This window comes from Orycteropus afer, unplaced genomic scaffold (genome assembly GCF_000298275.1).
Source record: "Orycteropus afer afer isolate SDZICR_OR568_19922 unplaced genomic scaffold, OryAfe1.0 scaffold00001, whole genome shotgun sequence".
In the NCBI taxonomy this organism is placed as follows: Eukaryota; Metazoa; Chordata; class Mammalia; order Tubulidentata; family Orycteropodidae; genus Orycteropus; species Orycteropus afer.
This window is the reverse complement of record NW_006921588.1, coordinates 29726135-29750678: the sequence shown is the minus strand read 5'-3', so window position 1 is coordinate 29750678 and position 24544 is coordinate 29726135. Positions and strand designations below refer to the sequence as shown.

General features: G+C 35.4%; 1 protein-coding gene across 1 annotated transcript in view; it reads right to left on the bottom strand.

The window, feature by feature from the left end:
- TLK1 (tousled like kinase 1) overlaps window positions 1-24544 on the bottom strand; it is a 181004-nt gene that overhangs the window by 50517 nt on the left and 105943 nt on the right. The window contains 5 exon segments of the mRNA XM_007944095.2: window positions 682-774; window positions 1305-1394; window positions 2905-3000; window positions 5559-5605; window positions 8708-8783. Of these exon segments, the coding sequence (XP_007942286.1) occupies window positions 682-774; window positions 1305-1394; window positions 2905-3000; window positions 5559-5605; window positions 8708-8783 (402 nt within the window).

The following is a 24544-nucleotide window of genomic DNA, read 5'->3' as shown; positions in this document are numbered from 1 at the left end:
ATATGAGAGAGTAAATGGTATGTAAGGCATACTGGATGGTCCAGTGGGTTGGCAGGTGTTGATTTAATTTTGTTTCTATATAATGGTTCTCAAAACTGGCTTAAATTGGAATCATCTAGGGAGCTTTTAAAATTACCAGTGCTCAACCCCTATACCAGAGCAATTTAATCAGAACCCTCCCAAGTGGGGCTCAGGTAGTATTTCTTTAAAGTGTCCCACTCTTTCCATCTGGTGATTCGAATGAACAGCAATGGCCAAGAACCACTGCTTTATACCTTACTTACTTACATTATAAATATACTTATGAATGTGTTAAAAGTTTCCAAAAATCTCATAATGCCATAGCAGTTACTTCATTCTGTATAGTTATCTGGTGTCAATTACATGTTTAACAAAATCAATTAACTTTAAATTGAACATGAAATGGCTATGTCCTACGGTAACTGATCATATAAAAATACATTTTATATACTTCCTTCTATTTCTTCAACTGTTTGTTAATTCAAATTAAAAGAGCTAATAAAGTAATTTTCACTTTAAAGTTATATTTTAATCATACTACCAGGAAAAAAAAACTGATTTTTTTCCATCTATAGCATTTTTTCACAGTGCTAAGGACTTTCCATCTAGAAAATTAAAAGTTGTACTGTTGCAAAAAATTTCTTCAATTATTTTACTTACCCTGAGCAAATCATCAATACGACCTTCTTTCTTTTCTAGGTCCTGGTTTTTATTACTTTCTAATGCTGCTAATTTCAGCATTGTGAGATCAGTCTAAAGGAAAGAAAACTATTTTATTACTTCTATTATATATATTATTGCACACATATAATTAGATTCTATTCTGACTTTAAAAAAAGCAAAATAAATTAAATAAATAAAAACTATAGAGTCTGTGTGTCTCTGTAAAGGATATTCCAAAAAGTCTTAGTGCAGTTTTAAGCTTTAATCACTTTAAAACTTAAAAAGTATGCAGCACTATACATATTATAAACTTACAAAGAAACATTTGAGAAGTTAATTATTTAACTTTTTAGAATATTGATATGCTTCTTATTAAAATTCAATGTAACTGCTGCCTTGGGCTATCCATCAATTCTAGTTGATGTTTAAATTTTGAAAACTTTCATAAGCTGCTGCTAACTGAGTGAAAGAACTGCACTTACGTTGTTGTTTAGTTAGTTAGGTTTCTTGGTTTGTAATTTTATTTTATGAGTTTGTATGAAACAAACAGCAAACATTTGTTTGTAAGAAGTTGGCCGTCAGTTCCTTAAAAGTCACAGAAAGATTTAACTGCCATTTACCTGAGTAATTTTAAAGGATAACTGCTTTGGTTGTACAACAGGGTGGTCCCCAAAAGCTAATGCAATAGGAGAAGGGCTATTCGGTCGAACCTAAAAAAAAATGTAACAAAATGTTTACATTAGAAGGCAAAAAAGTAGCTTTTTACTTTGCAATCACTGCTTTATATTTCTGAAGAGTTTTTATAAGGATAATATCTGACTTGAAACATAAGGGACTTTTTAATTATTAATCACTATTCAACAAGCAGTCGTTGAGTACTTCCTACATAAAGACTAGTGAGAGATAGAAAGATATAGTCACTACTCTCAAAAGGAGCTTACAGTCTCAATGCCAAAAAAATAAATCTTAAACCCTTCAAATTATTTACACAAAATAAAGCCAAAGTAATAACTTTAAAACAAACATTTAAAAACAGACTAAGGTGTTTCAAATGGTAAAATGAAGAAAATCTCTACATAGAGTTTTTAGTACCAGGGGTAAAAATGCATGTTCAGTTGTATTATAATATCAATATATTGATGAATGTCATGGTTTATCTAGCTACTAGTTTAAAAACACATTTAGTAAAATCACATAACAAAACTGTATCTACACTGTCACTGTAATTCTTCCTTTAATAAAGTTATTGATGAGTCCAATACCTTACTAGTGATGTGCTCCAAGGTATAAAATGAGTAAGACATGTTTAAGTATGTCTACAGACAAGGATTGAAATCCCTGGGTGGTGTAAATAGTTAATGTGCTGAGCTGCTAACACTGAGGTACCTCAGAAGAAAGGCCTGGTGATCTATTTATGAAAATCAGTCACTGAAACCCTATTGGAGCACAGTTCTATAATACAAACATGGGTCACCAGGAGTCGGAAACGGACTTAATAGCAATTGGTTTTATAGATGAGAAGTAACAGGGGACACAGGAAAATAAAAACAGATTATTTGAATAAATAAGTAGTACTCCTGAGTCCTTTCAAGTCTTTATTTCATCTTGAAATTACTAAGTAGTAGTACTGTTTCTCTGGTTAGAGTGAACTTCCACATAAGAAGTAAAAAAACCCAACCTACCAAACAAAAAAACCAACCACCCTAATATGCAAAACCATCAGTATAAAATAACTTTATCTGAAAATGTTAGAAATAAACCAAAAAGTTATAAGCTGAGTTTGAGTTCCGAGCTCCTTCTTGAGTGATGTCTGCCTACCGTTTTCTTAAGGATTCCTAAAAAGAAATTATGCTATCATTCTAGTGGATAAGAAATTTAATTGAATAAAAAGTTAGATATTAGAAATCAATAACTGAACAGGGACTGACACAGAACATTCATTTTAGTCCCATGGGCTCAACAGCATTCTTTTACAAAACAACTTCCTGGATATAATTAACTCAGGAGATGTTTAACTTTAAGAAGCTCTTTTAGAATAAAGAATAAGTTCAGATGATCTTTAAAAAGGATACAAATGACCTCACAGGATGCTTTTTCTTAAAGAAAAACATATAATTTATATAGAAAGTTCTCAAAAACAAAAAATTACAAAAGCTAATCAATATGCATAATCTTTAGGACATAGACTGAGCATGAAAAACTTGAAAGGTAAAAACTTACAGAGGAGGAAGGAGTGGAATGTGAATGTGAATTCTGAGGAGAACGGATTGCAGGAGGTATACCTCTTACTGGACTTGAGCCATTCCCACCTTGGTACTAAGAAAAATAAAAAGGAAACACTATTATTTATTAAGGCATGTTTAGACTGTTGTTTTAGACATGGCATTACTAATTAATTTAAACACATCTTAAACTAAACCCAGTCATTACTTGACTGGGTCCAGAAAAAGCAAAGCTAAGGTCAGTTACAGCTAAGTCCTAAGACTAATGAGCGTATACTGATAGCAGTGACACAACAAGACTCCATCTTGTAAAGACTCTTATTTCTCTAACATTCTGATAATTCTCTCCATCCCAAATCTTAGCACAGTTCCTCTATAAATGTTGAGCCAATATGATCCCTAATCTGAAACTTTAAAAAATGTTTACACAAAGAAGTTAGTGAACATCATCAATTTAAAACAGAAGCATCATTCTTAAGATCTGTTAATATCCTAATGTTCACAGCACAATAAAAAAGAATGATATAGACCAAGTCCCTTCCCTTTAACAGCACAAAATGTAACAAAATCAATTATTTCTTACTAAGTATATGACTTAAGGGAGCTCTAGTGGCGCAGTGGCTGAGGCATTTGGCTTCTAATCAAAAGGTCAAGCAAGAGAAAGATGAGGCAATGTGCTTCTGTAAAGATTTATAGCCTTGGGTTGCTATGAGTCAGAATCAACTCAAGGGCAGTGGGATATGACTTAGCTACATATGAACAGAAGTCATTTAACCTGTTTAATAGCTACCTTTCTCATGTTTCTGTACCAAGGATTAAAAAAAAAAAAAAAAAACCCAACTCACTGTCACAAAGTCAGATCTGACTCATAGGGACCCCTCTTTGGGTGTCCGAGGTGGTATCACTACAGAAGCAGATTGCTTAACCTTCCTTCCAAGGAATGGCTGGTGGATCTGAACCGCCAGCCTTCTAGTTAGCAGTCAGATGCCTTAGGCACTATGCCACCAGAGCTCCTGTACCAAGGATGGGAGGGGAAAATAATTTGTCGTTATTGCTTTCCTTTCAGGGTAGTTTACTGTCTGCTTAGTCATTTCTGTTTAATTATTTACTTAATTATGGCAGGAAAAGATGAGATAGGGACCTCCAAGTGTGTCCAAATAACTTATGGACTTTATCTCACTTATTATGTCTCTAGTACCTAGCATAATGCCTGGCAAATAGTAGGCATTCAAGAGATATTTGTTTATTTGAAGTGATTCTACTTTTGACCAAGGTTCTTAATGACATTAAACTTGAGTAACTGATACTGACTTCACATGAAGAGCATTAAGTATTGTGTGGTCAGCAATAATTTTAACTTAATTCTGTAAACCCAAGAAAGAAAAACAACAGAAGAGGGAAAAACACCACCTTAGTCCTTCCCCTAAACAGCCAATTCCGTTCTTACTCTCAAGTAAATATATACTTTAAAATTGAGTAGATCATGTTTACTGTTTATTAATGTTGTTGTTGTTATGTGCCGTCAGAGCTCCCACTGTTTATTATAACCATATTAATTCTTTGTAAAGTAAAATTGGCAGATCAAAGTGTTTCTAATTAGAAATGAATTAACATTCCAGATTAGGTAAGAATCTAAACTTACCACTCTTTATTCAGAGACCCCTAGATTCATCTCTCTGACATTTAATATCCATTCACAGGGCTAAAATGGTGCTGTGGTTACGATAAAGCCTTCAGTGACAGTACAAAGAACTCTAAACTAGGAGCTAGCAAGAATTTAAGTTCCATTCTTTGCTCTTCCATTTAGAATTTGCCGTTAGATAGGACACTTTACATCGCTGATCCTTATTTACCCATTTGTAAAACAGGACTGCTATGGTAGCATAGTGCCTAAGGCACTTGACTGCTAACCAGAAGGCTGGCAGTTCAAACCCACCAGCCACTTCTCAGAAGGAAGGCTGGTCAATCTACTTCTGTAGTGATACTGCCTTGGAAACTCAAAAAGGGGTTGCTATGAGTCAGGTCTGACTCAATGGCACATAACAACAACAGTATCTACTTTCTTCTCTCATGGGTTTTTATAAGAAAGTATACTCTCTCCTCACTTTTCAATTATATAGTTATCTGACATTCACCTTTACAGTACTAGTAAAAAATCTGTTTATTTCTTACATTGATGATGTATATCTAGCAGTAATGAACACTGAGGTATGAGCCAAGAGTAACGCTGGCTGTGATGGTTAACTTGGCTGGGCCATGATTCACAGTGATTTGGTAGTTATGTAATGATATAATTTGGCTGTTATTTAATAATGTAATTTGGCAGGTATGTAGTCATCTTCCATTTTGTGGTCTGATGTAGTCGTCCTATTCCATGTTCACTTAATACCAATTTTCACATAATGATCTGATCTTAGGAACCTAACTATGTCAGTAAGTGAGGAGAGGGTATAGATGAGAAAATACTTTAAAAACTATGATGTACCATGTCAATATAAAAGTAAATTTTAACATGCCTAGGAAGACAAGATAGCACTTAGTGTTAAAGTTCTGCTGTAATTCCAAGTTGACCTTGTGCTGCAAAGAGATTAGTTTTAGCCCACACAAAATTCCATTGCATTAGGAACTGGACATATTCCTCAATGAACTTACTTCAAAATAGTCGCTAATTTTGTGGCCACGTCCCCCAATACTTTTTCCTAAAAAGTAAAACAAAAATTTATATTTTTTAAATCATTCATGATAATCACATACTACATCAGAAAAAGAATGTGCCAATTTTCCTAACACATGTGAAAATTATCTATGTAATAAAAAGGCATGTGATACTTTAATTGGGTAGTGATGGGAATCAAAAGAGTATTAGGCATCCTCAAAGGGTCAAAAAGCAATTTCAGAAATCTAAATATCAAATAATACTTCAGTAGAAACATATCAGTTTAAAAAAAAACTCCCAATTATTGGAGAATCAAATAAATAAATAAGATAAAGAGATCTCATGCTTTAAAAGTACATTATTCACATTGCTTAATGCTATTAAATTCATAAGATAAATGATTTAAAAAGACAAGTAGCAACTGCAACTGATTAATTTGTATCTGTAAATAATAATAAAGCTTTGGCTAACACAAACCACAATCTCTGTGTCAAACTGACAACAATATACTTTCAAAAGAATGCTACTTTGTAAAATGGGTTTTGACTTTTTGAAAACCTTTTCCAAATTAAAAGAATGTTTTTTAATAAACTAGATTTTAAATATTGCTCTTATATAAACACAGTGATAAAGTGAACCAGGCCATTAATAAATCACAGTTCTTTTATTAAAAGTTTTGTTTTTAATGAAATGTACTCATTATCAATTTTATAAATATTCAATTAAGAGATTGCTAAGAAGTTTTATTTGGGAGGGCTCCATCCATCCTTAGTTGGAACCAACTCTATAGAATATATGAGTTCTTTAATGACTTATTATATAGAGAAGCTAACTGTATTATGCAGTCAAAACCAGCATAATATAAACATATTCATATGCTAATTCAATACTGACTTAAAGTCACGCATTCATTTATTTTATTCAACAAATATTTCTTGAGTGGTTACTATGTGCCAGGTGCTGGTCTGCTGTACACAAAAATTACTGAAATGAACAAACAATATACTTAAAGTTTAATGACTTTAAATTCCTTCTTGTAACAGCAGGGAGATTTAAAGAAACTTAGTAAGTACTCAGGACTATAAATGCTATCTAAAATTCTGAACAATAGTTTTGTACTGATTTATTTACAGGTCAGAGAGGACTATAATGGTTTTACACTAAAGGAACACCCTTCTGCCTTTAACTACTTTCCTGTAGATTCTGAAGAGATGCTATTTTTCAGTGAGGGCAGAGTCATTTTTGGTTGCCTAATAAGAAGCTATTTCTCTAATTATTCTTCCCTAACTAGGTCCAGATTTTGTTCTTCTATACAGTCTATGTAAGTGGGAAGCAGACTCCTACAGCTTCTCTTCTCAATCCCCTTATCCTCCTTATCTGAAAATTTATTTTATTTAGGTTCTCCCCTTTTCTACAAAGCCCAATTCCAAAGGAGAACTTTTTTTCATCTTCTATTCCAGGGATGAGCCTAATTTTTATAAGGATAATAACACCTCTATTAGGCATAATTGGCTTTGTAATAGACACATGAACCAATACTGGCCAATAAGATGACAGGAGAGACTTGCCCTAGACTCGAAAAAAAGAAGCTTCCTTGTTCTCCAGGAAATAAAACACAAAAAGCCAGCCTTTCTCTAAAGCAAATATGAGTGAGAAAGCTGAAACTAGTAAATCCAATTACAACTGGCAGCCATCCTAAAACACTGAGACAATCAGACAATTCTGTGGATCACAGACCAGAAGACAGAGAAAAAAGTGGTTTCTTAAAACACAGAGGTTATTCAGTTGGGTAATGATGGGAATCAAAAGAATATTAAGAGTCCAGAAATTCAATGATCAATTTTAATAGAAACATCAATTTTAAAAAGTCCCCATTATTAGGCTAAACCATTCCAGAAGCCTCTCCTTATTTGGAAGCTTGCTTTAAAGTAAGATCTTTGTATCTGCATTGCAAGCATTGCTTCAAATATCTTGCACTAAATAAAGCTTCAAGTCCACTAACCACAACATAGGGGAACTAGAGTAAGACCAAAAAGAAGCTCAACACACACTGAGATACAAAGTACCACATACTCACAGAAAATGCCCTACAGTGACTTAACCCCCTTTTTTCAAAAACGTAGTATACTGCCTAAGGCACTTGACTGCTAACCAGAGGCTGGTGGTTCAAACCCACCAGCCACTCCTCAGAAGGAAGATGGGGCAATCTACTTCCATAGTGATACTGCCTTGGAAACTCAAGGAGGGGTCGCTATGAGTTGGTTCCGACTTGACAGCACGTAACAACAATAACAGTTGCTGCAAATATATTCCTTGACTCCAATGACATCTATAAATCAGTGAGCCAAAGGTTCATGGCCCTAGACCTTATGGCTAAAAACTGGCTCCAACACACGTTACATTATATATAACATCATCTTAATACATACCTTAAAAGTCTAATTTATTACAATTATTAGTGTCCAAATTAAATGACAGTACTATTTTGCTGTCCAGTACATACTATTTTGTAGTCTAACAAAATAATTTTATTCGCTCACATCACAAAAGACAGGTATACAAGAAAGGATGTGGAAAAAGCAAGATGATGTTTTAATTAGAATCTCCCTTAATCATTTTTATATAGCCTTTTTAAAATAAAAAGGATGGGTATTATATGAAATTCACATTTATAGAATTTGACTTGAGGTAGTTGAAAAAATTTGAGAGTAATTAGCCTTGGGTTCTTGTTTTAAAGTGAGATCTAAAGTTTTTGTTCAATACAATAATTCACATATATAAGGAAGGTGTTATCGTAATCCTTACCAAATTTGAACATACTTGTCTTTCTAGGACCCAAATAAAAAAAATGAAATGTCAAAAAGCCTAAAAACAATAACCACAGAAGCACATGTGATACAAAAAGATTCCAATTTCACAGAATTATCATCACTTCTTACGCATATATCAGAAATCCAATCTTAAATCCAATCTGAAATCTTAAACTGAATGTCCCTTACTATTAATGCAGAAATTACATAACAGTTATAGAGTTCACAAAACACAAAATTACATATTTTACAATTAAAATACTAATTGATTAAAATTCAGAACAGTCAATTATAAATGCCTACTGGATTCTGAAGGAAGATCCTGTTTCACTTACCCTGACTACTTTCATTCTGATTTTCTGCTTTTCTCTTTCTTCCCCTGGATGATTCCGATTGTTTCTTCTCTGGTGTCTACAGAAAGCAAGTTAACAGAATTTTAAACATAGTTTTAACATGAGAAATTTTACAATCAGGAAAAAAAAAAAAAAAAATCATTTTCCAGGGCCAAAAACTGATTTTGCTCATTAGTGCTGATGGGATATAAATATTTAGTTATTTACATATATTACATGTTTAGTTATTTGCATATAATTTATTTAAAAGATAAAATTTCTATTATGTAACATTGTAAAAATCCAACTATAGAAGACCTTGAACATATTATATGAAATTCACATTTATAGAATTTGACTTGAGGTAGCTGAAAAAGTTTTGAGAGTAATTAATTAGCCTTTAAAAGATGCTCTTCAAATTCTTAACAGGATCAGGGGCATATATATCACCTTAAATTTTTCTTATTAGTTTTCTACTAGTCACATATTTAGTTTTTCAAAAAGTAAACCAGGATAAAAAAGAGAACAGAACAAAACCCTTAAATATACAATCCCTACTAAAAAGGGCCATCCATCTCAATGCCTGGCAACTGTTATATAACAATTATAAGCAAATTTGTAGATAATGCCCAAGGATCAACAATATAAATAAGTAAGTTTTATTGGAACACAGCCACACTAATTATTGTAGGTACTATCTATGACTGCTTCCACACTACAATGCCAGTGGTGAGTAGTTGCAACAGAGACTGTATGGCCCACAAAGCCCAAAATAATTATTATCTGGCCTTTACAGAAAAGGTTTACAGCCCATGCTGTGGATGGTGGTTCTGCTTGCCATTAAACTAACAGCAAGTGTTTTCATCAGCCCAACACAAGTAATTTTTGTGGAGTCAGACAGATTGTTGTGCTTAGTCAAAAACTCATCAAGAGCAGAAACCATAAGCAGAACCACAAGGAAATGACACAGAGCCTTCAAATTCTGGAAGCTTGTTAAGTGCCAGAACAATTCCTGAATTTAGTGGGAGAGCTCAATAAATACTGGAATGAACAAATGACTGAATGAATGAATCACATCAGGGAACTTAAATCTCTTAAAAGCATGTGGTTCCCAAATAAGGGAATATGTAATCTCTCTCTCTTCTTGTATACCTATCTTTTGTGATGTGAGCTAATAAAATTATCTCATTAGACTACAAAATAATATGTACTGGACAGCAAAATAGTACTGTCATTTAATTCTGACACTATTAACTGTAATAAATTAGATTTTTAAGGTATGTATTAAGATGATGTTACATACAATGTAACGTGTTAGAGCCAAATATTTGATCTCTCATAGAATCCTATGATTAAACAGTATGAAAGACAATTCATGACCTAACTCATACTAAGCATCTATTACTCCTTTAAGGGGTCCTGGTGGCACAGTGGTTAAACAGTCGCCTGCTAAATGAAAGGCCAGTAGTTTGAATCTACCAGCTGCTCTGAGGGAGAAGGATGTGGCAGTAATTACAGCCTAGGAAACCCTATGGGGTAGTTCTACTGTGTCCTATTAGGGTTGCTATGAGTTGGAATCAACTAGATGGCAGCAAATATAGTTACTTTAAGTGCCATCTTAGGCATTTTATGTTCCCTTACCTCCATTTTGCCAACAAGATAACAGATTCAGGGAGGCTGGACTGTTACCTGCTTCTGAATTCTTTAAAGACACATATCTTCTTCCTCTTTTCACTACCTCTACCCTCATGTACAGCATATACTTGTTGTTGTTGTTATGTGCCATCAAGTCGGACCTAACTCATAGCCACCCCGCCTTGGGTTTCCGAGGCAGTATCACTAGGGAAGTAGATTGCCCCATCTTCCTTCCGAGGAGTGGCTGGTGGGTTTGAACCGCCAGCCTTCTGGTTAGGAGTCAAGTGCCTTAGGCACTATGCTACCAGAGCTCCCACAGCATATACTTACTACTTAGTAAATACTAATGAATAACTATTAAATAATTCATTCAAAGTAACCCTGTCAGTGTGGCAGTCAGCATTCAAATCCAGGTCTGAATAATTCCAAGGTTCAAAAAACTCTCTCTTCTATGTGATACACTTACATGTATACCCTATAAGATGTATCTGAATGAATCAACTATACAAAAATATTAAAATTTTACTAAGTGTGTAAATAAAATGTAGTATGTCCACTAAGTTGCCTATATTTTTAATAACACAAACTAGAGATCTTAAAACAATCCATGTCAACTGGCAATCTACTCTACTCAGGACGTTGACTGATGTATCAGCCATCAGGGTCTGGAGTTCATTTGTTTACTTTCACTGTCAAAGTTATTAAATTCAAACTTAAATAATAACTAGTCATCTTTTCTCCTAGAAATAAATACATTACTAAGTTAAAAATTCTAAGTTAACATTTGTATAAAGAATCCTCAATCTACAAAACAACGCAAAAGGGGATTCCTAAATAAGAATTTATTCATATCCTTCCCAACTTAATTTGTGTAAAAGAAAAAAAACACACAATTTAAGGTTAAGAAAGTATGATTTTTCATTAGTTTTATGTTACACTAATTTTTAAACATGGCAAGATCTTATTTGAACTCCATCTTAAATCCTGAGTAGGTACTTATGAATAAATAAGAATTAGTTACATTGGAAACAACATTTTTCACCTAGAAAAGAAAGTATAATGTTCTCAATGGTTTCATATTTTTTAAATTAAATCCAAGGAATGTTAGTTTAGCAATATGTTGAGACATTATACTGAAAACGGGAGAGAATGTTCAACTGGGTTAAACAAATTTAGATTGTTTTACTGCAAAGCTTCTCAAAACCTTCAAAATGCTAACAGGCACTGGCAATCTACAAAAGGCGGGGAGAAGACATAGTATATGTAGAAATTTTCAAACATACATCAGATAACATTCACTGAACATTTCACTGGATATACACTAATGGGTATTTAAGGTGTTTTTGTTTTTAAGACTTAGTAATAAGTTTTCTTCTCCAAGGCAAAATGTCTTAAATGTAAAATTTTCTAAGATAAGGAAGTAAGACAGCCCATTGAGGGGAAAGATTATTTTGTTTTTAAAAAGATAAACACATCCTTACCACCAGCAAAGAACAATCTAAGAAAATTAAGAGAACAATTCCATTTATAATAGCACCTGAAGGAATAAAATACCTCGGAATAAATTTAACCAGATACGTACATGAAAGACTTTTACACTGAAAATTGTAAAACACTGCTGAAAGAAATTAAAGAAGACCTAAATAAACGGAAACACATTACATGATCACTGACTAGAAGACTTACTATTGTTAAAATGTTAGTATTACCCAAGGGAACCTACAGACTTAACCCCCTCCCTTTCAAAATTCCAACAACCTTCTCTGTAGAAATGGAAAAGGTGACCTTCAAATTTACTTGGAATTGTAAGGGCCTCAAATGACAGAACAATCATGAAAAAGAACAAAGCAGGAGGGTACATACTTCTCAATTTCAAAATGTACTAAAACACACTATAAAGCAACAATAATAAAAATGTGGCACTGGCATAAGGATGGACATACAGACCAACGGAATGACACTGAGAGTCCTGAAATACATCCATACATCTATGGCCAACCGAGTTTTCACAATGGTGCCAAGTCCCTTCAATGGGGGGGGGGTAGAAAAAAAAAACAGTCCTTAAACACATGGTACTGGAACAACTGCATCTCCATGTGCAAAAGAATAAAAGTGGACCCACATCTCACAGCATATATGCAAATTAACTCAAAAAGGCTCAATGGCCTAAATATAAGTACTAAAGTCATACAACTCTTAGAAAAAATAAAGAAATATAGCAGAATGACACCTGAAGAAATGATGTCACTTATTTTGCAAGCCCTACAAATTATTTATAAACTATTAGGGCAGAAGCTGCTTATCCCTTAACATATAACATATGACTGAAGTTCTGAAACTAAAGTACATGATATTTGGAGTGAAAGAAGGAAAGGACAGTCATTTAGACAAGAGAATTTACTGAACGCTTACTATGAGCACCCTCTATATGCCAAATGCTGTACTTTTCCGAATGGCTATATTCCAGACCACACATGCTAGTCTTTTTTTCCCTATGTGACACACTACACACCCTATATCATTAGAGACAGTGTAGGTCCCAAGTACTACATCACCAGTGCTCAGGCAAATAAACATTACATAGCTTTTTGGTTTCAAATTTAAATAAATAAGTCCTATATACATCAAACAACAAAACAAAACAAAAAACTCAAAAGAAGCCAATGTTTGCCAATTCTCCTAGTCACTCATTTATACATGGACTTATTTGGGAATTTAAAATGTATGTGTGTGTGTGTGGGTGTAAGAGATGCAGAAACTCACCAAATATTTAATGTCTAAGATGGCTCATTACTGAGAAAAAGTTCACAATCATATCTGGGACTTTTAAACTATTACAGAGACTCTTAGAGGAAAGGAGATTGTGTCCAGAAGTTATAAAGGGGAAAAGAAGGAGCAAAAAGGAATCGATAGGCTGAGCTAATATTGTAGGTTACCAGAGACACATCCAATCCCACTTTCACCCCTGCCTTTGCAAATAGCATCTCTTACTTTAATACTGCAATTCTATATGAGATTTCCTTTGAAGAAAGCTCAGTGGCTTAGAAAACACTAGGCTATGGATAAATGCAATAAGATCAGATCTGGGTAGGCAAACAGGAATATACCCAAGACCAAGGACAGATATGGCTGCAGGTAATCTTACATATGCACTTGTGCTACACAATTATCTACATACATTACAGAAGCAACAGAAGACAGGATTGAAGTAGTTTCTCAGACAAAACCAAATACCTTGAGAGAATCACCAGGCCTGCAGGCTCGAGACCATAGTTTCAGGGGATATCATGCTCAACTGGCAAAACACAGTACATAAAAATCTTGTTCTACATCTTACTTCAGTGAGTAGTGACTAGAGTCTTAAAAGTCTGCGAGTGGCCATGTAAGATGCAACTACTGGTCTCCTCTTGTCTGGAGCAAGAAGAGTGAAGAAAATCAAAGTCATTTGGAAACAATTTTTCCAAAGATATGATGGATTACAAGGACCTCAGCCCTCACAACCCCGAGACCAGAAGGACTAGATGGTGCCTGGCTACTGATGCCAACCACTCAGAAAGGGATCAAAATTAGAGATCCTGGATAAAGTGGGAGGGAAAAATATGGAACAAAATTCAAAAACACAAAAAAGACCAGACTTGCTGGTCAAATAGAGACTGGTCGAACTCCTGAGACCATGGCCCTGGGTTACCTTTTAGGTCTAGAAATGGACTCACTTCCATGGATTGGCTCTCAGCCCAACAGCAGAAAGACCTACATGCAGAACATCCACTCCAGGGAGATGCACCCTTTAGATCAATGAGCCATGAGACATCAGAGGGGCAGCATTCACATAGAGGGAAAGCTGGGCAGACAGGAATGCATACATAAGAAGGGCACAGGGAAATGAAAATAAAAAAGATTTGAAAAATCACTGTCAATCAGCAATGACTTCCTTAAGAAAATTCAAGGCACATTAACCAGGCCTCCTATGTATGTGTATAAGGCATAAATTTTGTACATATCAAGCATTTACATAGAACATTTTCAAGCTTATTAACGCTTGCTTTAATACTGTCATTTTTTTTCTTCACTATTCTTTCTCAATTACTGTACTATAATTGACCACAATAAGGATTAATATAATATGTAAGTCAAAATAATAGGATTTGGTTTTAAAGCAAAGATGGAAACAATACAGAAATTACAAAAGGTTGAAAAATTCCAACATATGGTGGAACAGTGGTTGAGAAAAAATGATGGAAGGAAGGAGAGATTGGTATTCCTGATATTTAGCTTTGTAAGTGGTAACTTTGTAATCAGACCCAAAACCTATGTGATTATTCAGATATTTAGGTGGTCCAAGGTATCAGTGTGAATTTACACAGTATTTTCTAGCAGTTTAAAATCTGTTCAAAAAACAAAGACAAATTTAGAGGGTTCAAGATATAATCGTGATATAATGAAATTAATGTTCCAATTTCATTTGGAATTTAACCCAGTGATCATTAAACAAAGTTTTAATATCTAATCACATGTCTGCATAGTTTATCTTAAAGTAAACTTTCTTCAGTGAAAATAAGACCAACTATAATAAAACAAGACTCTTAATCCTATCATGGAATAAGGGAGATAAAATCAATATGGATTATTCCATGAAAACAGATAACCACCTCTTCTATAACCCTCCAACTACAGATATTTAGTTATGTGGATAAATATATTATAGAGAATTATTAACAGCATGTGAAAAGATATCATGATAACATCAATAAAAAGGGAGGGAGCGGATATTAAAATATATTTTTCACCTCTACCTTACTTAGGTACAGTAAATAAGGCCCAACTGAACAGACAACAACAAAAAAAGTTTAGATGATATCATTCATCTCTAGCAAAACTACTAACACTAATAAAGCAAAAACCAAACCCACTGCTGTTTGAGTTGATTCCAACTTACAGCAACCCCCATTGGGTTTCCGAAGCAGTAAATCTTTACAGACATAGACTGGCCAGCCTTGCTTGTGCGAGTGGCTGGTGGGTTTGAACCACCAACTTTCTGGTTAGCAGTCAGATGCCTTAGGCACTATGGTACCAGAGCTCTGCTAACATTAATAGGGATGCGTATTTTAAATTTCTTTTGGTAAATGGGAAAATAAGACAGAAAGAAAAGAGAGGCAAAGACAAGATGATATCTTGCTAATATACTCCACTCAATCCCTCTACAATTTGCAGAAAAATCCAAGTGAAACAGATACAAATAGTGATATTGGAATTCTGAGTATCAAATAAGACAATAAAGAACTAGACTGAGTGCTGACTAGAAAAGGAGACAGCGAAGACAGGGAACAGGGAAAGAGAAGAAGCCACGACTTGTTGAAGCATGGCTATTTTAAGGCAGAGGCATCATCTGCAGATGATGAGAAACAAATGTCACGGAATTCACAGAGATAAAGACACAGTGTAGTCAGATCTGTAGAAATTAAAGGTGAGCAGAATATGCACTGGAACTAGGAGAGGAAAGTGCAGGGAAAGGTACAAATTTTCAGTGGCACATGTGGCAGAGAGCAAAGAGGGAGCCATAGAAAGGGAATCAAACTCACCACAAGTAATAATTTGGGCTGAGGGATCACATGAGGAAAAAAGGCATGAGAAGCTTGGGCACTGGAGGAACCAGACCCAGAGCAGCCTTTCATTCGACGGGGTCTAGGTAGGAGCTGGATAAATGGATGTGTGCACCCAGAAAGCCACAGACCCATACCAGTGAATAGCAACTGGAGAGCTACATTCTCTACTCCAACAAACATACCTTCCTGTGAATCTTCTTCCTACCACCACTAACCTAATTCCTCGGCCAGTTCCTCAACAGCCCAGCCACCAGCAGCAATATGTCCCAAGCAAAAAGAGCCATTCACCCTCCCAGTGAATGTGTCACTGACTGATCTTTCTCACACTGAACACAAGAGAACACACCTGCAGTCTCCTGTCTCAGAGGTGCCACCATCACCTAGTTCCAGAGCTGCCAGCTGTCCATAATTACAGAAGTCCCCCTTCCTTTACTTTCTTGTTTTTCCCCTTTTGTTTTTTCCAGTTTTTCTGCCTTTTTATTTATTTGTTTCTCCCTTTCCCTCCTCTTCTCCTTTTATTTTTACTCCTCCTTTTTTTAAAAGGAGATCTGGTGGCGCAGTGCCTAAGGCATGTTGCTGCTAACCAGAAGGCTGGTGGTTCAAAGCCACCAGCCAATCTGTGGAAGGAAGATGAGGCAATCTACTTCTGTAAAGATTTACTGCCTTGGAAACCCAATGGGGGTCACTATGAGTTGGAACTGATTTGATGGCAGTTGAGTTTGGTTTTCGTTGTTTTTTTCTTTTTTCTTTTCTCATCTCCTCCTTGATGTTTTTCTTTTCTTTCCCTTACCCATCCAATGGGAGGAAGACATTAACTTTCCACTAATCAGCCATATGTACCACCTCACTTAATGTGTGAGAACCATTACCTGCTCCTGCACCACTGGATCAACAACAGATGGTAGACAACACCTGTTCCTGCCACTTGCAGCTCCACTGTACAATGAACCTGTGCTCACATTCCCATGAGTTATTCCACCAACCCAGAGACAACTAGGGAGTGTCCCAGTGCTGTCAAGCTAACAACCAAAGAAACACAGTTGCCCTACCAGTTCAGACATATCAAAACAAAAAACCAGGGTGAAACAAACCAAAACATAATCAACAAATGAAAACAACTTCAATAAATCTCAGAAGCAGACAACTTCAACGCAAACTAAGAAACAGGACAAGATAGTGGAAGCACGTGACCAATATAAAGAACTAGGAAACCTCCACAAGGAAGAACAGGTAATAGAACTACCTGACAAAGAATTTAGAAGGTTCTTAGGCATAGTACCTAAGGCATTTGACTGCTAATCAGAAGGCTAGCGGTTCAAACCCTTTAGCCACTCCTCCGAAGGAAGACTGGGCAACCTACTTCTGTAGAGATATGCCTCAGAAACCCAAGGATGGGTTGCTATGAGTCAGATTCGACTCAACGGCAGTGAGTTTGGTTTTTGTTTTTATATACATGCATATACATACATACGACTTTACAAGAGCTCAAGGAAACCATAAAAGAAAGCAAAGAAAAGACAGACAATACCCTTGAAGAATTCAGAAAAACAATACAAGGACAAAATGGCCAAAAAAAAAAAAAAGACGATTACAAATCACACAAAAACAGCAATTAAAAATTGAGAAGATTAACACTAAAATTATGGTAATAACACAATGGAAGGACAAAGGAGTAGAATCAAATTGGCCAAAGAACACATTAGCCAGCTAGAAGACAAAGTTCTTGACACAAGCTTGTATGAGGAAAAATTAGAAAAAAAGAATGAAGAAAAATGTATAAAACCTAAGCATTAGGTGGAATGATATCAAGAGAAACAACCTATGTGTGACTGGAATTTTAGAACAAGAGGGGGGAAAAAAACCCAAAGGAAATTATTGAAGACTTGCTAGCAGTAAACTTCCCCAATAGCATGAAAGATGAAAAGATATCGACCCAAGAAGCTCAACAAACCCCACATAGGAAAGCTCCCAAGAGAACAGACAGTCACCAAGACAAATAATAATAAAACTTTCTAAAACCAAAGACAGAGAAAGACTCTTGAGAGCAACCCATGAAAAAAGGAATGTTACCTACACATGAGGAGCTCTGGTAGCATAATGCCTAAGGCACTTGACTGCTAACCAGAAGGCTGGCAGTTCAAACCCACCAGCCACTCCTCGGAAGGAAGGTTGGGCAATCCTACTTCCGTAGTGATACTGCTCGGAAACCCAAGGAGGGGTCGCTATGAGTCGGGGCTGACTTGATGGCAAATAACAACAACAACAACAACATCTACAAATGCTAGCCATTAAGACTAAGCTCTGATTTCTCTACAGAAATCATGCAAGAAGGCAATGGGGTGACATATATAAAAACTGAGAGAAAACAATTGTCAACCAAGAATCTTGCATCCAGCAAAACTGTCCCTCAAATACAATGGTGAAATTAGGACATTCCCAGACAAACAGAAAGTAAGGAATTTGTGAAAACCAGACCAATCTTACAAAAAATGCTAAAGGAAGCCCTTTGGACAGAAAACCAACAACAAAAGACAACAATCTTATGATTAAGATACATGACAACACCACTCAGAAACCAACCCAGAAAAAGAATTTACAAAACTAAAATAAGCTCACAAAATGGAAAATAGAGAACCAGAGGTATCAATCTGTAAATGATAACAACTGTAAAGCAAAAAGAGAATGGTGTAATTATAGAACTTCTTAATGGAGAGGAAGTTAGAACAATTTCAATACTGTTCCAAACTTAGGAAGAAGAAATTTATTACAGAGTAAGCACAAATAAAATTAATAAACCTTCTAACCAAAATAAAGAAAAAAAATCACAAGGATGAAGAAAATGGAAAGAAAACGTGGTAACAAAATGAACTCTGTACAGAAAAATATCTGGTACAAAGAAATTATCAACATCACAGTAAAAAAAAAAAAAAAACAGTAAATTTATACCTATCATTAATTACACTAAATGTGAATGGATGAAATGCACCAGTGAAGAAACAGAGTGGCAAAATGAATAAAAAACAAGAACATCTATATGCTGCCTGTAAGGGACTCAACCTTAGATACAAAGATAAAGGGATGGGGGGGAAAAAAGCCAGTTAATGGCAACATACATAGTAAACAAACAAACAAACAACTAAGTAGCAGCATTGCTTTCTGACAAAATAGACTTCAAGGCAAAAAACACCTTAAGGGGCAAGGAAGGACATCATATAATGATAAAAGGGTCAATCCACCAAGAGGACATAACCACAATACATATCTATGCACCCAATTGAAGAGTTCAAAAAACATAAAGCAAACATTACTGAATTTAAAGGAGCAATAGAAAATTATACAGTATACAATATATACTATATCATTTTCTATATACTATATACAGTATACTATACATAGTATAGTATAATTATACAGTATATACTGTATACTGTATAATTTTCTATTGCTTCTTTCAATTCAGTAATGTAGTTGGAAACTTTAACATGCCACTTTTGATGAAGGACAGAACAACTACAAAGAAACTCAACAAAGATACAGAAGATCTCAACAACACAATCAACCAACTTCACCTGATATGTATATACAGAATATGCTACCCAACAAAAACACAATACACATTCTTTTCCTGTATACATGGACCATTCTCCAGAATGTTAGACCACAACACAGGCCTCAACAAACTTGAAAAAACAGAAATACTATAAACATGTGCTTGGGTCATAACACTATAAAATTAGAAATCAGTAATAGAAGATCAGTATGTAAAAAAAGTCAAATGCATAGAAACTGAGTAACACCCTGCTCAAAACTACTAGGTAACAGAAAAAATAAAAGGTAATATAAAAAAATTCTTAGAAACAAATGAGAATGAGAACATAACATACCAAAACCCTTGGGATGCAACAAAAGCAGTATTCACAGGTCAATTTTTAGCAATAAAATGAAAGAAAAAAAAAAAAAAAAAAAAAAAAAAAAAAAGAAAAAAAAAAAAAAAAAAAAAAAAAAAAAAAAAAAAAAAAGCAAAAAAGAAGAACCAAAATCAACACAACAATTAGAAAAAGAGCAACAAAAGAAGCCTACAGTCTCCAAAAGAAAGGAAATAATAAAGATCAGAGCAGAAGAACAATGAAGCAGAAGAACAACAGAAAAGAATCAATAAGGCCAGAAGCTAGTTCTTCAAGAAGTTAACAAAATTGACTGGCAAATTTAATTAAGAAAAAGAGAAGATACAAATAACACAAGTAAGAAATGAAATGGGCAAAGTAACATGATACACAGACAGTGAACAACTGTACTCCAACAAATCTGAAAATCCAGAAGAAATGGACAAATGTCCAGAAACACACCACCTATCTAAACTAACATAGACTAAGGTAGAAAGTTTGAACAAACCAGTAACAAAAGAAGCTGAATACGTTATAAAAAAACTCCCAACAATAACAAAAAAGTCCCGGCCCAAACAGCTTTACTGCAGGAATCCACCAAACATTCAGAGAAGAGCTGATACTAATCCTGCCCAAACTATTCCAGGACATTCAGAAAAGGAAGGAATCCTTCCAAATTCATGTTGTGAAGCAAGCGTAACCCTGGTACCAAAACCAGGCAAAACACCACTAGAAGGGAAAATTACAGAGCAATATCCCTCATGAATACAGATGCAAAAATCTTTAACAAAATCCTATCCAAAAGAATCCAACACTGTATCAAAAAAATCATACACTAGAATCAAGGGGATTCATATCACGTATATAAGGATTGTTCACCATAAGGAAAATAATCAATGTAATCCATCACATAAACAAAAAGGAAAAGAACCATATGGTCATATCAATTGATGCAGAAAAGGCATTTAATTAAATCTAACACCCATTCCTGATAAAAACTCTCTGCAAAATAGGAATAGAAGGGAAACTCCTCAACATAAAGAGCATATACACAAAACTGAGAGTCAACATTATTCTCAACAGAGACTAAAAGCGTTCCCCTTGTGAATGGGAACCAGACAAGAATACCCTCTATTGCCTATTTTATTCATCACTGCATTGTTGTTGTTATGCGCCATCGAGTTGGCCCCAACTCATAGTGACCTCTCCTTGGGTTGCCGAGGCAGTATCACTATGGAAGTAGATTGCCCAACCTTCCTTCCGAGGAGTGGCTGCATTGTAAGTCCTAAAAAATCAAAAAAACAAACTCAACTGGCGTCGAGTCAATTTCAACTCATAGCAACCCCTCCTTGGGTTGCCGAGGCAGTATCACTACGAAAGTAGATTGCCCCATCATCTTCCTTCCGAGGAATGGCTGGTGGGTTTGAATCACCAGCCTTCTGGTTAGCAGTCAAATGCCTTAGGCACTATGCCACCAGAGCTCAGGCAATAAGTCAAGAAAGATAAATAAAAGGCATATAAATTGGCAAAGAAGTAAAACTATCTCTATTTACAGGTGATATGATCCTATACATAGACAAACCAAGAGACTTAGAAAGAAAACTACTGAAATCAAAAGATTCAGCAAAGTGGCAGAATACAAGATCAATATACAAAAACCAGCTGGATTCATGGATATCAAAAAAGAGATTTCTGAAAAGGAAATAAGAAAAGCACTACCATTTACAGTAACTACCAGAAAGATAAAACACTTATGAATAAATCTTACCAGGGACATAAAAGACCTATATAAAGAAAACTACAAAATACTACTACAAGAAATTATAAGAGACCTACGTAAATGGGAGAACGTATCATGCTCATGAACAGAAAGACTGAACATTGTGAAAATGTCAATACTATCCAAAGCAATCTATATACAGATTCAATGTACTCCTGATCCAGATACCACTAGCATTCTTCAAGGACAAGGGAAAACCAACCACTAATTATATATGGAAAGGAAAGAGACCTTGGATGAGCAAAGCATTACTGAAGAACAAAGCAGGAGGTCTCACATTTCCTGATCTAAACATCTAATACAGTAGTCAAAACAGCCAAGTACTGGTATGACGCAAGACAAATAGACCACTAGAACAGAACTGAGAATCCAGAAATAAGTCCATCTACTATGGGCAGCTGATCTTTGACAAAGAACTGAAACCCATCAAATGGTGAAGAGATAGTTTCTTTAACAAATGGTGCTGTCAAAAGTGGATATCCTTTTGCAGAAAAATGAAACAAGGGCTCATACTATACACAAAAACTAACTCAAGATCAATCAAAGACCTAAATGTAAAACCTCAAACTTTAATGATTAAAGAAAAAACAGGGCCAAACAATCAAACAAAACCAAAATCACACAAACAGCAGAAGATAAATGAAATGACTAGGACCTTCTAAGAATTAAATTCTTATGTGCATTAAAAGACTTCTCCAAAAGAGTAAAAAGAGAAACTACAGACTGGGTTAAAAAAATTGGCAACAACAAATCTGACAGGGGACCTATTTCTAAAATTTATAGAAAACTTCAACATCTCAACATCAAAAAGACAAATAATCCAATTAAAAAAAGAACAGAGGACTTGAACAGACACTTTACCAAAGAAAATATTCAGGCTGCCAACGAAGAAAGAAATGCTTGAGATCGTTAGCCATTACAGAAAACAAACCCAACTCACTGCCATCAAGTCCAATACAACTCATACCAACCCCTCCTTGGGTTTCTGAGGCAGTATCAGAAAGATACAAATCAAAACTATGAGGTATCATCTCACCCCAGCAATAATAGCAAAGTTCAATAAGTCATAAAACAGTAATTGCTGGTGTGTGTGTGAAGAGATTGGGACTTTCATATACTGCTGGTGGTAATGTAAAATGGTACAACCACTGTGGAAATGGTATGGTGATTCCTTAAAAAGTTGGAAACAGAAATACCATATGATCAGCAATCCCACTATTAAATATATATCCCAGAGAAGTGAGAGCCAGGACAAGAATATATATATGCACACCCATGTTCCCTGCAGCACTATTCACAACAGCAAAGATATGGACAACTTAAGTGCCCATTAATGCCTTAAAATATGGATGAACTTGGAGGACATTATGCTGAGGGAAATAAGTCAATCATAGAAGGAAAAAACTGTATGAGTCCACTATTATAAAAAGTCAAGGAAAGGTTTACATAGGGAAGGAAACTGCCTTTATTAGTTACCAGGGATGGGAGAGGAGGGGAGGAGAAGAAAAATTTGCTAGCTAGGTAAGAGATATATATTGATTTGGATGAAGGGGAAGACAATATACAAAAAAAACGGTTAACCAAGACAATATCACTAAGGAAAAGGAAGGCACAGAGAGGTGCACAAGAGGTACAGACAACAAAGGTAAATAACTAAATTACATACACAATACTGCATTATCCATGATACAGGTACAGATGTAGACAGGCAAGATGCTCAGGTAGGTGAATGAGAACATTTCTAAGACCATATAAGGAGCTCTGGTAGCACAGTGCCTAAAGCACTTGACTGCTAACCAGAAGGCTGGCGGTTCAAACCCACCAGCCACTCCTCAGAAGGAAGGATGGGCAATCTACTTCTGTAACGATACTGCCTCGGAAACCCAAGGAGGGATTGCTATGAGTCAGGTCCGACTCGACGGCACATAACAACAACAGGACCACACAGGTTTGGCACACGGTATTTCTGCACATGTGCTATAAAATGTCCAAATATATAATAGAGTTATTAACAGGGTACAAAGTTATGATAACTTCTTAGCCACAGCCAAACACCTTGAGGGAGTGAATCACTGAGCCCCCAGGCTCAGGACCACGGTTGCTGGGGACATCAACCTCAAATGGCATAACACAGTACACAAAAACTTTGTTCTACATCTTACAATGATGAGTAGTGACTAGGGTCTTAAAAGCTCGTGAGCAGCCATATAAGATGCAATTATCAGTCTCTCCTTGTTTAGGGCAAAGAAGAAAATCAAAGACACATGGAAACAATTAGTCCAAGGGACTAGGAGACCACAAGAACCTCAGCCTACACAACCCTGAGACCAGAAAAACTAGACAGTGCTCAGCTACCACTGGGAAAGGGATCAAAATTAGAGATCCTGGAAAGAGTGGGAGAAAAATGTAGAAGGAAATTCAAAATAATTTAAAAAGACCAGACTCACTGGTCTGAGAGTGACTGGTGAAACTCTTTAGGCCTGGAATTGGACCTACTCCTGTGGCTTAACTTTCAGTCAAACAACAGGCAGGCCTACAAGGTGAACAACTAAACCAGGGAGTTGCACACCTTAGAACAATTATCTTTGGAGATTAGAAGTGTAATATTAACACAGAGAGAAAGCTCAGAAGGTAGGAATGCACAGGGAAGAAAAACATCGGTAAAAGGTAACCACAAAGGAAGTGAGAAGAGACCTGTTACACTGTAAGAATTGTAGTCAACATTATGAAACAAAATGAATATGAAGTGTTCAGCAATTTGCTCTGTAAATTTCCATCCAAATCACAATAAAAAGTTAAAAAAAAAAAAAAAAAGAAAGAAAGAAAAGTTACTTTAAGAACATAAACCAAACAAGCTGCCGTCGAGTCATTTACAACTCATAGGGGAGCTCTGGTAGCATAGTGGCTAAGACACTTTCCTGCTAACCAGACGGCTGGC